Source organism: Crocodylus porosus, unplaced genomic scaffold (assembly GCF_001723895.1).
Source record: "Crocodylus porosus isolate Cpor-Errol unplaced genomic scaffold, CroPor_comp1, whole genome shotgun sequence".
NCBI lineage: Eukaryota > Metazoa > Chordata > Crocodylia > Crocodylidae > Crocodylus > Crocodylus porosus.
Genome location: NW_017728911.1, coordinates 38,630,932 through 38,647,050, shown reverse-complemented (window position 1 = coordinate 38,647,050; position 16,119 = coordinate 38,630,932). Strand labels below are relative to the sequence as shown.

Below are 16,119 nucleotides of genomic sequence, written 5' to 3'. Positions count from 1 at the left end.
TAATCCAAAGAAGATTTCCCTGCAGCATTCAAGGACAGAGATCGTCTAAATTCAAAAAGCAAACGCAGTGTAGATATGAAGACCATGTCCAGCTCTGTAACTAGTAGGGTTGGTTCAGGAAAATGACCGATGGGAACCACGTAGGAGTTCACTCTGGTGTGGTCTCATGTAACCACCTCAGTGAAGACAGGGTGGCATGGTGTCAGTTCAGACTAGGCAAGTCTGCCCAGGACACGGGGCGCTTACTCAGGCAGCTGACCCATGTTGAAGCATTCACTGCCACTGGCATCTAAGCCAGCTGGACTAACACTAGCAGCTGGAGCATGTCTGCTCACACTGGAATCAGATCTCTGACTCCCCTGAAGACAGTCTCCAGATCACCAGGCAGAAGAAAATCAGGCCCAATAAGGTAGCCTCTGGATGCCTCCTCTCCCACCTTCACAGCACAGTTCAGGCTCAGAGGAGGTTACAATTGACCCCTGAATGATTTAATACAAAGTTGATTAGAAGATCAGACATTTTTTTCTCCATGAATAATATCATCTATCTCATATTGTGTGCTGCAGACAGCGTGATTCAGAAGGTATTTCTATCTGAAGTCAGCACACCCAGTGTACTTGTTCACGATGGGTACCTTTAAAGTACAGTTTTCAAAGGCTAAGAGCTAGCACTTAATTTGTAGTGCAGACTAAGACTGCACTACAAATTAACTATATACTGCATTGTATAGTATGCCCAGAGTATGTTGCAAAACTATTTTTTCCATCTCAAGCACTTCTGAGTATAATTAACCTGGGACACAAGAAAAACAATTCTATTAGCCTTTTTAAAGTGCGTTTCTCTTGTGGATACAACTCTTCTACTTTATTTTTCCTTTGCTACATTTTAAATGGAGTACTCGTTTTAACGCAGCAGGGATTTTCCCATTAGTCCACTATTTGTTTCCTTTGTTATCAAAATAGCAGTATTTAGCCTAAAAACATTTATGTATCTATATGTATAAACATGCATATGCACACAAGTATGTGCACACACCTCTACAGATCCCACAGTTAAAGCTGCATTTAGATTTGCACCCAAAGCCAAATTAAAATTCATCTATGAGGTAATTTTATAACTAGGGCAAATCTATTGGCATTAATCTATCGATTGAATGGAGGTACCAAGCAGACAATCATTATAAAACATTATAAACCCTATACAACATTATACAAATAGCAAATGATGGCTGCAAGATACTATCTGACTCCATAAATCTCACTCCATATACAAGTCCAGCAGGGCACATACAATGCATCATTCTCATTTGTTTTACCTGTCTGGTACCCGTCTAATCCTGGACCAGACCCCCAGATGACAAGACACTCTAAAACAGACATCAAAAAGGCTGCTCCTTCCTCAAGGAATTCCCCATCTCAGTAAAAGATGCATTCAGACAGATGGGGAGTGCAAGGAAATACTGAATTGATGCTGGCCAGCATGACACACCACAGCACACCAGGAGCTAAAGTGCTGTCGAGCGTTTTGGTGTGCATCACAACAGAGGAAAGTTTGCAGGAGGGATCTTAACTCAACCTTAACTTCTTAACCTTAACTTCTATACTGGCACAACCTTTGTGCTGGTAAACGTACAGAACAGTGGCTCTAGGGGCAGCAATGGAAGATAGAAAGTCTCCACGAGGATCAAACAGTCCATCAGTTTCCGTGGTGAAAAACGGAGCCATTATGACGATGAATGAGATAATATGTTAAAAGTTGTTTTCAAGGGCCTCTAGGATTCCTTCTGTGGAGGGTTACCATATTTCCAGTTTCAAAAAACAGGACATCTGTCGGGGGGTGGTAATATGATTGAGGGGGCAGTGATATGCCCATGCCCTGCCCTCCCCCTGTCCCTCACTCCCAAGCCACAGCCCCCCCAGACCATGCTGACGCCCCTCACTCCCAGCCCACAGCCCCCTGGCACTGCCTGCTCCCTGCGCTCCCGACCCACAGTCCCCCATCTGCCCTGGTGCCCCTCACTGCCAAACTACAGTCCCCCCCAGCCCTCCCAGTGCCCCTCACTCCTGCCAATGCCCCTCACTCCCAACCTGCAGTCCCCTGGGCCACCCCCCACCAGCCCTGCCAGCGCCCTTCACTCCCAACCCACAGCCCCCTGGCCCCCCAGCTCTCCCAGTGCCCCTCACTCCTGCCAATGCCCCTCCCACCCTGCAGTCCCCTGCCCCTCTCACTCCTGATCTGCAGTCCCCTGCCCGCCCCACCAGCCCTGTCGGTGCCCTTCACTCCCAACCCGCAGCCCTCTGCTCCCCCCAGCCCTAAAAGCATCTCCCGGCTGCCTGCCCCTGTGAGCACAGGCACCGGTGTGGCCCAGCCATGCAGCTCCCTGCTGCCCCTCCCCTGCTGGAGGAGCAGGCGCTTCCCCCGCCCTGCTGCAGCCCAGCACCAGGGAAAACCCCAAGTCCGACATGTGTTGATATTTTAGAAAGACTGCCCTGACAGAGACAGGAAGACCCAAAAAGAGGACATGTCTGGGAAAACCCAGATGTATGGTAACCCTACTTCTGTGTGCCCCTAGAAGTGACATCAGGAATGTAGTGGGGGTGGCCTTCAGATTAACAACAACATTTGCACTGAATTCAGTGGAGGCATTAGAAGCTTTGTACAGGAATGAAGGAAGGAAGATTTTTAAGAGGTTTCCCCATTTTATTTTTAGAAAATTATCTGGAAAATTGAAATTTACCCTCTTTATTCCAATGTATATTCTAGCAGGGAGCATTATTAATGAAAAATGAGAGGTTATGTGCATCTAAAGCATACACAACTCTGTTATAAATGGAAAAGGTGATGCAAGATTAAATATGGAACTGCTAGAGCATCATCATCATCATAATATATCAAACAGGTCCATTAAATAAATCAGACAGAGCTCTGAACTGCTCACTTTCCCTCTGCCTGGGAAAAAAATAAATCGGCTCTAGTCCTTTAAATTGCTATCTGAGAAATCAGCGTTGATGGCCTACTGCTAGGTTTCCTAAAATCTACCTCTGTCAAAATCCTGCCATAGCAGGTGTGGAAGAGAATAGCTGCAGAACTTTGGTGAATGCCACATCTGTTTTTTGAAAAAGGGAACAGAAGCAGCACAGAAGGAAGTAAGAAAGATAATTGCTGGCTTGAACTACAATACATTTTACTTGTGGGCAAAGGGCCAGCTTACATGAGGCAGAATATGCAGGCCCATCTTATTGGAATTCAGGGGTGGGCCTCCATTCTTGTCCAGAGACAGCTGTAAACCAGCAGCCCATAGCATCACAATCAGGCACCGAGTTTTGTCAAGGAATGCTGATATGTACAGAAGCAGCTTCGGCAGCTTCGGCTGCACCCCTGCCTAGCGAAATGACAGTCAATCTCCGATTCCAGATGACAAGAACTGGATAAAAACTTAAAACAAATGGTGACCTTTCAAAAGATTAATTTGTTTACCAACAAAATGTTCTGTTTGTCAGCCGAGATGGGGGTGACCTTCACATTCCCATTTCTAGGTTGAAAGGATGCTGACTGTAGTCATCTGTTAAGTTAACTCCATCTCTCCAATTATTCCCTTTTTTATTTTTAGTGACAAGAGAAGTTTATTAATTCACGGTGCTTCTTGTTCTGGGTTACGAACGCAGTAAGCTCATTTTGAATTACTGTAGTGTAACATCAATTTGTTTAAATCTAATTCTGCTACCGGAGCCAAGTTATGTTTTGACTGTAATTGCAGCCATATGCACGGACGGCGCTTCTAGGTTCTGAGGTCTTTTGTTCCTTTTTCTTCTCTTGATTCTTCGAATCATTTCAAATTAAGAAGAACTGTTAGGATTTGCATTACTTTATGATCTCGGAAATGAATATGCTTTCAGCAATAGAAAGTGAGATTATAAACATACATGCCTGGTGAATGAATGAGAAGGCTATTATTGGTTCAGCCACAATTGAAGTAAGTTAGCAAAAAGGAAAAAAAAAGAAGGCACAAGATACAACACATAAAAAGCAGAAATCACCATAGCATTAAATTCTACCTCATGAATAAATTAAAAGGTTCTAAGTTTACATTACAGCATATATTCATTTATAAGGACAGGGTCCAAAATGCTGGTATAATTCCACAGCTGAACAGAAATTCAACAGAAACAAAAAGTACAGCTGTGAATCTCTGTGTCACAGCACTAAGAGTTATTTTTGCAGCAACTCTCATCAGAGAGTGTTTTGCTGGATGCTCTGTGGGAAGTGTGCATATTTAATGGTCATATACTATCATGTTTCATTTGCCTGTGCAGAGCTTACGCAGCAAGAATGCGATGCCCAAAGTGTCCGTGTTGCTTAAAGCTGGACTACACCCCCTGCCTGATTTTAAGTACGTGCAAAATGTTACACGAGAGAAAGGAGCAGCACTCGGACAGACAAGTCCAGGCAACGGTGACAAAAGTACAGACAGGCAGGAGCAGCTCCAGAGTTAAGACCTGCACTCAGTTACTGTTACAAAATCTAACATCAGACTTGGGAAGCCGCTCATTTATTCCTCTGTCAAATAATGACACCTGAGAACAGTTTGAAAACTATCTGGCAAAGCAAGTTTTAAGTGGCAGGTCATTAAAAATCATCTCCCAGTTTGAAACGGGCTCATCCAGTATCTTTCCTCTCCCATCAGCTCAAAATACCAGCTTGCTATTACTGCTTTGAACACAAACTTTTGGCTCAACTTCTCTAAGAACTCAGGTGCTGACCATCTATGAAGAAGTGAGGCTGAAGTTAAGCAAAGTCATATCAGCTTCTGCTGTAAATAGTTTTCTCCAAATCTAGCATGCAGTTACTTGAAGAGGAGTCCTTTTGCCATTGACTTTAGAGGGAGCCAGTTCAGGACTGTGTGTATACACGTTGCCCTCTATCGGCTGATCACCGATTAGAAAGAATCAGGGCTTTTCAGTAGGTGGCAACTGAGTTCTTCCCCTAACTACAGTGGCAGAGGCCTCCTTTTTTTAAAAAAAAAAAGCTAGACCATTGTTCTAGTCCCAGCTCTGCGAGTATGTGTTTTATTTTAATTATGCAGCAATAGTAGCTACAGTTTCATTACTGTTAACATTGCTTTTGTAATTAAGCCTTATGGATAATATTGTAACCAACATCTCATGATAAAACCAACTTTGAAAAAAATCCACACGTGCAGGCACAAAAACCCTTCCCACTTTCAATCGGTTTTGATTAAATCTCAACAGCAACTAGAACATCGTCTGAAAACTGATCATTCTTGAGATTCAAAAATTGAGAGTTACTGCTTAAATACAGCTGTTGGGAAGTTGTAAATTAGAGATGAAAATGACCTAACTGGGTATTTAGTCCATCTCCATGTTGCATACACCAGTTTCTTAGCAACTGTAAATATGTATCAGATAGCTTGACTAATTCACACTAATGTTTGTCATTTACATCAACATCAAGAAGTTTTCTCTGATCAGTACATCTCAATGAAAGTGGTAAAACACATGGCTCACTGCAGTCGGATAATATTCCTCTCTGTGAGCATTTTACAGTGGTTCTAAAAAGCTATTAGCCATGATGCTTTTTTTCCCCTAATTAACTCTATATCACAGGGTTAGACAAATCACCTCTTAGTCTGGGCAACGGCTTTCAAAAATCATTTTTTTTATAAGAGGCAGCCCACAACTGTGCTATTCACAGACGCTGTTTATGTTGTTTAAAACCAAACACCCTAGAATTTCTCGTTCAGCACAGAGCTTGCTGCATGATGCTTCTGTTACATAAATGAAATTGTAAAAGAGAGTAGTTGTGCATGATCATTGGGCATGATCCTCCATGTGGACCATAACACCAAACTGAAATTGTGAGTGCAATTGATCTTTGGAATGATAAGTCTGTGCATATTAAATAAAAAAGCATCGTTTGTGGAAAACATGGTGCTAATGCTTACTCAGTCATTCAAAAAAAAGAACCATGGTTGAGGTAAAGAAAAACTATTCTTACAAAGCATAAATATTGACCAGGCCAAAGAGACAGAAAGATTGCATAGAAGGTGATAACGGAACTCTCCAGAGAAGCGGGGAAGGACTAAGCTTCTGATCTTTCCTTGAATGTGTGATTTAGTATTTTATACGTAAGGTCAAGTGCCCCAACCCTGTAACCTGGCAGTGGGAGCACTGTCTCCGAAGTGTGAGATGTATGTCCAAGTCCTTTCAGGCAGGGGGAGGATAAAAGGCATGTCTTCCATCCCAGAGGGTGCTCCAACTATTGGATAAAAGGACATCACTACCACCAGCAACACTGACGAACTCAGGGGCTAATGGCGTTTAAGTTCACCCTGTTCCTTTGGGAGTCTTGCAATTTAAGCTAAGCTGTGTGGCATCTGTGCATTCATTTAGTAACACTGATCTCCAGAATTACACCAGGTTGTTGTTAGGGTTACTGTCAAAAGAAATGTCAGCTGAGAAAATAACAGCAAAATGTAAAGTACTGCACATGTATTCTTTCACTTATTTATAATAGTCCCCTGGGAAGCTTGAAAATGGAATTTCTTCTTGCCCTAAAAACAAAAGAATCATTCAAAAATTCACTAGTGTCAATAGAAATCTTTCTATTTCCTTCAGTGGGCTTTGGATCAGGCCCAAAATCCCATAGGTCCCAGTCCTACGAAGGTTTAGGCACATGATCTACTTAGCTAATTTTAATGGAACTACTCAGAGTGAACAGACTGAAGTGCATGTATAAGTCTTTCCGGGACTGAGTCCCTGTTGCTCTAAAGAGAGCATTGCTGTGCTACTGTATTTTACTGCCTGGTCATAGCTGACATGTTAATAAAATGCAGGAACTTCAAAAAAAGAGAAAATAGTGAGATATTTCTATTTAAAACCATATTTTAGGCATAAGACTCTTTCAGCTTTCCTAGTGTCATGATAATATTGATAAAGGGCATTAAAATAATTTAAGCTACTCACTGGAGCTGATTTTCTTTGATTTATAAGTGGTAAGCTGATTCCATACTTCTGATTTAAAAGATCTTTGTTACTGGCGTGTTCTGAATCATACCCGATTTTCACGTGCCTGGCAAGCTTGTGCTGAAACAAAGAATATTATGCGTATTTTAAAAATATGTTTACTATGTAAACTCAAATGCTTAAAACAAGAAGTGATTGCACAGAGGAAAATGTTCATAATAATAAATTTGCCAAGGGATGGGAAATTTGTCAATGATTTGATTGCCATTATTCACCAATCTCTACAATCAGGCAAACAATGAAAAATGTACTTGTGGTCAGATTATTTAACAACTGAGATGAAGGAGAGCAAAACAGCTACTCACAAATATCATTCCACCAAACTTCTCCTGGAATAATTTATTGTATAGTCTTATTGCATTCCAGATATAAGTATATATTTGTTCTGATCCAAGTAAGTGATAGAAATGACATACAGTCCACATCATACATGCAATCAATGAACATCTACTCCTATTTCCAAAAGGAAACGTCTTGAATAAAAGCCCCCCTCCATGGATATTAATACAATTTACTAAGGCTGATGAGAGTTACTTGTCACTATCCAAATAAAAGAATTGGCCAATCAAATATGAACATATTACATCTGATCAGGTAACATGCACTCTCATTCTGTTAACAGGGACACTTTATTTTCAGCAATGTCACAGACAAATCCAAGACTGGATTTGCAAACACCAGACTACATCTTCATAATAAGGCTATAGCAAGCATTTAATAAGAACATCATGCATCTGCATAGGCAACATTTGAGTTAATGTAGTCAAACAGAAAATAAATCAATCAAACTACTCTAAAGGTAGCAAGAAAATGTATAGGCAAGGTTTAAAATATAGCTCGAAACGTACCATCTGCCCCAATTTGGTACTCCTTGAAATCAACAGTCCTCCTCAATATATAATTTCAGTGGGTACAAGATTAGCTAATATTCATAGATATATTCATATACTTCATAAGTGTAGCTCAGGACACAAAGCAAATCAGGATTTTTAAACATACGATCTCCTTGATGAGTACATTTATTTTCTCCTTAAGCACATGCTGACGCATTTTGCTGAATCAGGCCCGTATTAATGGGATGTGGCAAGTATGCATTGTGATTAGTTAAACTGGGTTAAAACTGAATTGTTAAAACAGTTGAGAGTAATAGTGTCATCTATTATGGCTAAGCTTGCCAGCTACTTTAATTCAGGGATCATTGACCTGATGCACCAGAACTGCTTCCTTGGACCAGCTATAGCCCATTGGCTCAGTGCAGGTAAAGCACTTGCTTAGTCAGTAAACGATAAAAGAAATAACCGTTATAGATACAAGAATTAAAACACATTTTTTTGATGTCTTATTTCAGCTGTGTGGAATGAATCAAGCTGTTCTGCTGACAAAAATAAGGGTAAAGGAAATCCTAAATAATAGAAAATATGCAAAAACAGCTTTTAAAATAATGTCTTCATATTTAAAGGAATCTAATAGATGCAATTATTTTGTATAAAGTTATCTGTGTCAAACATTTGATTTGAACACTGAGCATAAAATTATCTGTGTAAAAACATTTGACTTAGCATTGTAGCTGCACTGAAAGATAGAACAAAGCGTTTGGATCTGTACCAAGAGTTGTAATATCTCCCAATAGTTCCACTGAAGTAACAATGCTAAATTGCCTCTGCCACCAACATGAGTGTTTTCACCAACGGATGAATGCAGGAAGATCCTTAACGGGCACAAATTGGCATATTACTAACGACCAGATTACAGCAGCTAAGGATCTGGCTCGTATGTGCATAATTCCCATTATCTGAACACAGGAATGGAAAAGCACATTGTCAGTATATACGATCTAGCTAAATGAATAATGTAGTTAGAGGCAGGAACGTACCATTGCTGTTTCTACCAAGTAAAAACAAGAGAGGATTTAAGGGGATATCAATTTTTGAAAAGCAAAATAAATCTGTGTAAGTTTAAGATACTATTTAGAAGGTATTTTTCTACCTAGTAAGAAGAGATAGCAATTTAATTTATTAATACACTAACATGTTTGAATTTATCTGAACGATGCTTCCCTCTTCTTCTGATGGTAATTACAAGCAGATGTATCAAATGTGATGCTCATTTAGACTTTGGTGTGTTAAGAACAAAAGTTATTATCCAAGCCAATTACTCTTTTACCTACATGGCTGCACAGAGGCAGAAAGTTCAATTTTCACCTCATCAGTGATTTTGTGGTATTTATTTTATTACCATACTGCACCACCGTACAAAAAGGAAACTGCTTGTGCTATTAAACAAGGATTGGAGGGAAAAGATGCTAAGGTTTTTTTCTGAAGATCTTCTCAATTAAAAACAGGAGACAACTCGCAATGCAAACTCCCCAGTCACAGGCTGACAGCAAAATGATAAATGTCTCACTGGCAGATTCCACTCGGGATAATGAGAATTGAAATGCTTAATAAAGAAAGCTGATGAAAGCTACTTTCTAAACTCAAAGGTACTGCAGGGAACAATACTGTGTTTGAAGGGAGATGGACTAAGTGTCTAACAGATCTTTCCATTTCTAACTCCTATGCTCTTCCAAACCTCTGGACTCTATTGTTAGGGTGGAGGGAGACAGTGGGCTCTGTTAGTCTGAAGTCAGGCCGAAGCCTCAATTGTTACGATATGGAACAAGAAGCAGTATAGGAAGACAAATGGCATACTGCACATCTAGAACTAGCCATGCAAGCGACTTAGGTGAAACCCTTCCAACCACACTCTGCATGACTTATTCCAGTTTGTAGGAAGAATAGTTATGGATGGTATGTGCCATGGTCACAAGCTGAGCAGAAAAATGGAAGATGTCTTAGGAAACCCTCTGGTGTCTTTGGGCCAAAGGGAGGGAAGCAACAGGGGAAAGACATGGTATCATGAGTTCTGGTTGGGTAAACTGAGCAGTATTTCAACAGTAAAAGACAGATGGACGTGAGCAACCAGGAGAAGCTTGGATGCGTTTGCTAACCCCATTTACTGCTAATGCACTAGAATGAGATGACTTGGTAGACTCACATTTCTTTGTACACACTTGCTTGCTAGTCACAGAACCATGTACCTTGGAGATTACAATGCAGTGGAACAATTCAAGTGTCATTTCTTTGTTGGTGCAAAAGCCACTTCATGGTGGGTGAACTTCACCCAGATTACAGCATATTAGTCTCTGAAACAAGCAGCATGTTGGCTGTGCTCAAGCTAATTCTCATGCCTAACAACAAACAGCTTTCACATGTTTTACAGTACTCCAGAGCCTATTTTCTTCATTCACAACTATAATCTATTAATATTAATGAGTCATGTGCCATAAAAGGAGGAGAGAACAGGGAACTCCCATTGTGTTTTTAGGATGCCATAAAAGTTTCAGTTTTCAAAAAGAAAAACAAAAGACTCGGTTCAAGAACTTTTCAACTCAGCAGGGTTTATTTCAAATATGTCTGAACTGGATTTCTCACCAATACAGACATTGATGTCTTTCCTAGCATTCCTGCGTCCAATCCACACTAATAGGAGATGCATGTGCAAATCTCTCAAGCTTAATTGGGAGAATAAACGCAACTACAATCAAGGACTCCAGTAGTGACAATGCATCATGATGTTCCATATTAGCTGGGCTAACACCACCACATCCTGCTGTTGCCAGGATTCAGAAGTATTGTATCCGTGTGTAAATAATAATTCCATGAGTATACCAGCACATCTGCGGCCAGGCTATTTGGCATATGGCAAGTACTCTAACAATGTGTATGTGAAAATATCGTCTGTGGTAATTTGATGGCAATCTTGTTTTATGCTAACTACTGCAAACACAACTTATGCTCTATCACACAGCCTGCTACTGACCACAAACTACTGATTTATTGCTATCTGAATTATTTCTTTCAAAGCCCAAACTATGTACTTGAAACTTGATCCCTTCAAGCAACAGGTTAAATAAAGTAGGCCAAAATATGATTAAGTCCCCTAGCAAGTTATAAAGCTTTGTAAACTGAACACTTACTTCACATGGAAAGGAATCCTGAAAATGCCAACATGTATTTAAAAAAAATAAAACCAAATCTGCTTGTAGAGGCAAGTGGGGATCACCTAGTTTAAAAAGACAGGAAACAGGGAATTATAGGTGGTAATTTCCCAGCTGGATATCACAACTATTTAATAATAAAAGCTTTTATGTTGGCATGCTAGGCATGTAGAACAGCTGGCAAAACAGCACTGTTTGTCATTTACTTTAGAATGGGAAATTAGGGCTATCCTGTGCGTCTGTGGATATGCATTTTTAAGCAGATGTCACAGATATCAGAAATGAAAGGACAATGGGGCTCCAAAGCCCCCAAGGGAAAGCCAGGGTAGGACATAGTATGTGCCCTGCTCTAAATTAAGTTCACCCATGCATAGAACAGTTGAAAACCCATGGATTATACAAAGATTACAGACTGCTTGGCCTGTGATAATTTTTCATGATACATGTATCTTTATAAAAGACAGTGTCCGATCATTTTCTAGGGCACACTGTTGTTTCCGAGAGATTCTAAAAACAATTTTGAGGGTCACCATTTTTTGCATTTAAATTGCAGGCTGTGTGATAGAGCATAAGTTGTGTTTGCAGTAGTTAGCATAAAACTTGTATTCCTTTCAAAGCATAAACTAGTAAGATTTTGATGCACAGAGACCTATTAAGGTAGTGGGAAAGTTGCAACTCAAACCAGAAACCAGGAGAATTAAAGCACAGTTGCAACCTGAACACTGATTCTTTAAAAAAAGGTCTCGCAGAGTGTCATATTCATGGTCCCTTAGGAGTCCAAAAAATCACCTTATAGTTGAAACAGAGATTTTACTCCACATGCTGATTAAATTTGTTTAAATTTTGTTAAATTTGTTTACATTTGCCTTGCTTGTTTTGAAAAGGTGGATTTTGTTTTGAAGATGCCACCCTGGGACTCTGTCACTCTGACTTGCCACTTCAGAATGATGAAAAAAAAGTAACAGGAAAAATTCTATCTGAAACAGAATCCCTGCAGAGTTTGGAGTAGAAACAAAATATACCTAAATGAAATTGCTTGGCACTAGATCCCATAATTTAACTAAGACTCCAGGATTCTGGGTAACTTTTTAGGGCCCAGTCTCCAATACTTATACGCAGTCTATTTGCCCCAGTAGCAATAGGTTATTTCAGACCTGTGATCTTGGAGAAGCACATGCTGTCTTGCTCCAGGGCTGGGCAGTCAGAGGTTTAACACGTACCAGTGGTAAAATTAACTGTTTTTGAGCAGCATCCTTAGGAGGCTCCCTAATATAGAAAGAAACAAAAAGTTACAAGATTTGCTTTGATTTTACCTATAAAACTTGTACTACTTCCATCTGATTAAGTTTAAACTACTATTGTTTTATGGACATTTTTGCTTAGCCAAAAAGCAGTTACACAAGTTAAAAGAAGAGCTTACTATACCTACACAAAACTACATGTTAGTCTATTATTCTTTAACTTTTTGTAAAGTATCAAATAACAATCCACAGATGACTACAATGTCAGCAATGCAAGGTATTTCTCGGTAACCACTATGGTGACACTTCATGTACCCAGAGTTGGCACCAAGAATTCACACCCCTGTAAGTGTTTTGATCATCAACGTAAGCATGTAGCTGCTTCTCTTCTCTCTCCATAGGACTCTGACAACATGAAGTTTGTACTCCTGTCTCCCCAATAAAAAGGCTTTTGTACTTACCATTTATAGAGTTGTTTTGAACACGCTTCCTTCTGATCAGTAAAAGGAACAGTTAACACTTGTCTGTTTATGGCATTGAAATAATTCTCAGCATGTTTCTGTTCAAGAAAAAAAAATCATGTTTAGACTATTACAGGGGAGATGGGGACACTCATCTCACTTGGCTCAATTAGCTTAACATTCTGGACTTGTAATTAAGTGAAAAAGACATGACAGGCAATGCATATCTGAACAATTATAGCATGTCCTGAATAACGCTATCAGCCCTAAGGCCAGTTGACTCTGACCACCCAAAAAGAACAATTGTGGCCTGAAATACAGTGCTTGGGCCTCTTTTTTTTCTCATTAACCAACAGAATTTACAAAGAACTATATTTGACCCTATGTGTTTACAACGAATTACTGATGAAAACTCCAATGGTGATAAGTTGTTCCTGTTCCACAGCTCTACTTACTTTTAACCCAATTTCTGTTCTTTCAATGGCTGTTTCAAGATTACGAACATCCAGGACATTTTGACTTCCTTCAAGGTTGATAACTGCAAGTTTTCTCTTAAGCTGGCGAAGGTCTTCTTGAACCTGGAAAATCATAAATCACACATATCTCCTTAACACATGCAAGTATCATGCCAAGCAGAACAGTTCCTAAGCATAGGAAACAAATTTCTTCATGATCTCTTCAGCTCTGCAGCTACATGACAGAGACAAGGGATGTCTTTGCCAAGGGCTCCTAGAGTTGACAGTGGAAAAACCTGGATGATGAGATGCATCCTACAACAGAACCGGAGAAGGATGTGGGTGAACTTCAGCAGTGAGGATGTGTTGCCCAGGTCTACTGAGAGCTGCACGAATGCAGCTGCATTGCTTCCAATTTCTGGACTTAATGCCAAAGAGTTGGCATAGGGTGCCTCTGCATGGTGCTGTCTTGTGCTGTATAGCCATGCCAGTGCCACCAGAGAAGCCACGTAGAATCAAGGCCTTAGTACTCCACTTGGTTTTGGCTCAAAGAAGATACGATCTAAATGGACAAAACACAAAGCCTGTAGTATGCAGTCGAATGTCAGTGGGATCCAACTGATTTTCCCGGTAGAATCCCTTCCCACTCTAGGTAGGCCACTCAGCTGGCTTGCTGAGCTGTTGGTGATGCTATTCACAGAAAGAGAAGCTGCTTTAGTCTTGGATAAGAAGAATTTCCTTTTGCATCTGAAAAGAGTGCATGGGTTTATGGGAAGAAGGCTGAGAGTCAATTTCCCTTCATCCCTTGGTCAGACATTTCTCAATCCATCCCATCAGTTACTAGTACTACAGTGCCTCACCCACCTCTCCTACAACCTGGTAAGCCAGCCACTTTTACCTAGAAGCTGTCAAGGAGCCAGTACAGTCACCAATGAGAGGTGCATTGTTTTCTGTATATGACTATAAGCACTACAAAGGAAAAAATACCTCTTGAGAAACCATGTAGGACTAAAGTCATTTTAAAAGGAAGAGAACTCTTTGGACTCTTGGGTTGTCAGGCAGTACCAGTTTCAGTTAACACTCCTTCACTTGAAACCACTGGCAGCCCTAAACCAATGAGGACAGGTTGAATTACCAGTGTGACACATATTCCTCAGATTCCCATACAGCAGTGATTCTTAACTGACATGGTGGCACCCTGGGCGGCTGCGAGATCCTTTTAAGGGTGCTACAGGGTGCTGCTCAGTATTAGCACAGTTAGAAGTGTGTACACCTACACAAGGAAAGTCCAGAGATTAAAATAGGAATCCAGAGTGTTAAAAACATCCACTGTGGTCTGTCTTAGCTCTTTATAACAGCAGAATCGCGCTGTTAAGATTCAAAAACAGAGTAGGACATAGCGAGAGGGAATGCTCATTTCCCTTCAGACTGAAGAGGTTGAGAGCCACTGCCATAGCATGTGGCTTGAAGCTAAAATGTTTTTGTGACAGAACAGTCCAATAATAATAACTTCAGTCCCTGGGGCTGCCTCAGATGCCCCCTTGACTGCTTAGCCCCTACACACATGGTATCAAGGATCCCTCCCACTGGTTTACTAGCACACTGTCCTCCACTACATACTAATTCTCTTCATCAACATGTTTCAGGGCTGTATGTGGTATCTGTGTTGGTCTGGGACAAAAGGAAATGCAAAAATCTAGAGCACTTGGTGCTAAAATGATACCTTCCGTTAGATTAACTGGGAAATTGCAAAAAAAAAAAATTATCTTTTTCTGCAAGCTTTCGGGCTCATGCGCTCTTCATCAGGCTCAGGGAAAGGTATGAAAATAAACAGTATCGTTTTAGCACTACACACTCTAGATTTTGCACTCCACCAACATGTCGCTTGTGAATATGTCCCCTGCTCCCTCTCCGTCTCCATTATGGTGATCCATTTGCAGAAGGGAACGGGAATACGACTGCGGCTGGATCTTGTGCTCCCTAGTGAGGGGGGTGCAATCCAACGTTCTGCAGCTGGACCGAGCCTGCACTGTCAGCAGCGTTTGGGAGCAAGCCCGTTCATGTCTCACATCTCCTTCCATCTGACGGCATCGCCCATTTCAACCAGCTCCGATTTGACGGGAGTTTTCAACCGACCCCGATTTGGCCACAGCGAGGGTCTCCCATCAAAAAGCCGAGATGCACGGGGGAGAAACGTGCCGTACAGCCGTTAAACTCTGCTGCAGCCCCCGTGACGATCGCAGCTTGGTTGAGGGGGGTCCGGCGCTCCCACGGCTATGGCAGGAAAGCCTCCGCGTCTGACAACGGCGTATCGATTTCAACGCCCGGTTTGGCATCTCATTGACAGAGACCACAGGCAAGCAGGACACAAGCCAGGGGCCGCCAGGAAAGTCCCCGGGGTAGGAAGGAGCTCGGCAGGGAAATCTAGGCCGCCCCCCTGCTCCCAGCAGGCCCTGCCCCGACCTCCGCCGCCCCAGTCCCGCACGAGCTCCCCCAGGCCCAGGCCGCCCCGAGCCACAGGCCTGGGGGCAGCGCTGAGGCTCACGGGAGTTCAGGCAGGGCAATGCCGCAAAGGTTCCTGGGAAGGGGCACCCCCCTCGCACCTACCTGCACCAGGATGGGCCCGATGACGTCAGCCATGGTGGCCCCGGCCCGGGCAGCGGGAGGAGGGTGCAGGCGGGGCACGTGACCGCGGCGCCTAGCAACGGGACGCGGCCCGGACCGTACCATACCATCTCTTTCCGGGGGGGAGGAAGGGTTCCCTTGGGGCGGCTCAGCGGGGTGTCTGCGGCTTCTCCTCCCACCTTTGCCTCAGCGGCAGCACCCCTGCCCTTTCAGCAGCCCCCCGCCCGTGGCACTCCACCCTAGTCCACATGGTAC

The 16,119-nt window shown here is 42.0% G+C and overlaps 1 protein-coding gene across 4 annotated transcripts in view; it reads right to left on the bottom strand.

Moving 5' to 3' along the window:
- Positions 1 to 16,082, bottom strand: part of IQCH (IQ motif containing H) — a 110,811-nt gene extending 94,729 nt beyond the window's left edge. For 2 of the 4 annotated variants that reach the window (XR_002100831.1, XM_019533856.1), the window contains exons 1-5: positions 15,847 to 16,082; positions 13,240 to 13,362; positions 12,785 to 12,882; positions 12,237 to 12,348; positions 6,984 to 7,103 (exon numbers count right to left, since the gene is read on the bottom strand). Coding sequence is in view for 3 of the 4 variants with exons in the window: in XM_019533856.1 (XP_019389401.1) it covers positions 6,984 to 7,103; positions 12,237 to 12,348; positions 12,785 to 12,882; positions 13,240 to 13,362; positions 15,847 to 15,969 (576 nt within the window). In the remaining variant the exon portion in view is untranslated. Of the gene's footprint in view, positions 1 to 6,983; positions 7,104 to 12,236; positions 12,349 to 12,784; positions 12,883 to 13,239; positions 13,363 to 15,846 lie in introns of those variants that run through there. The other 2 variants (XM_019533857.1, XM_019533858.1) reach the window with 2 other exon arrangements.
- Positions 16,083 to 16,119: the final 37 nt, after the last annotated feature.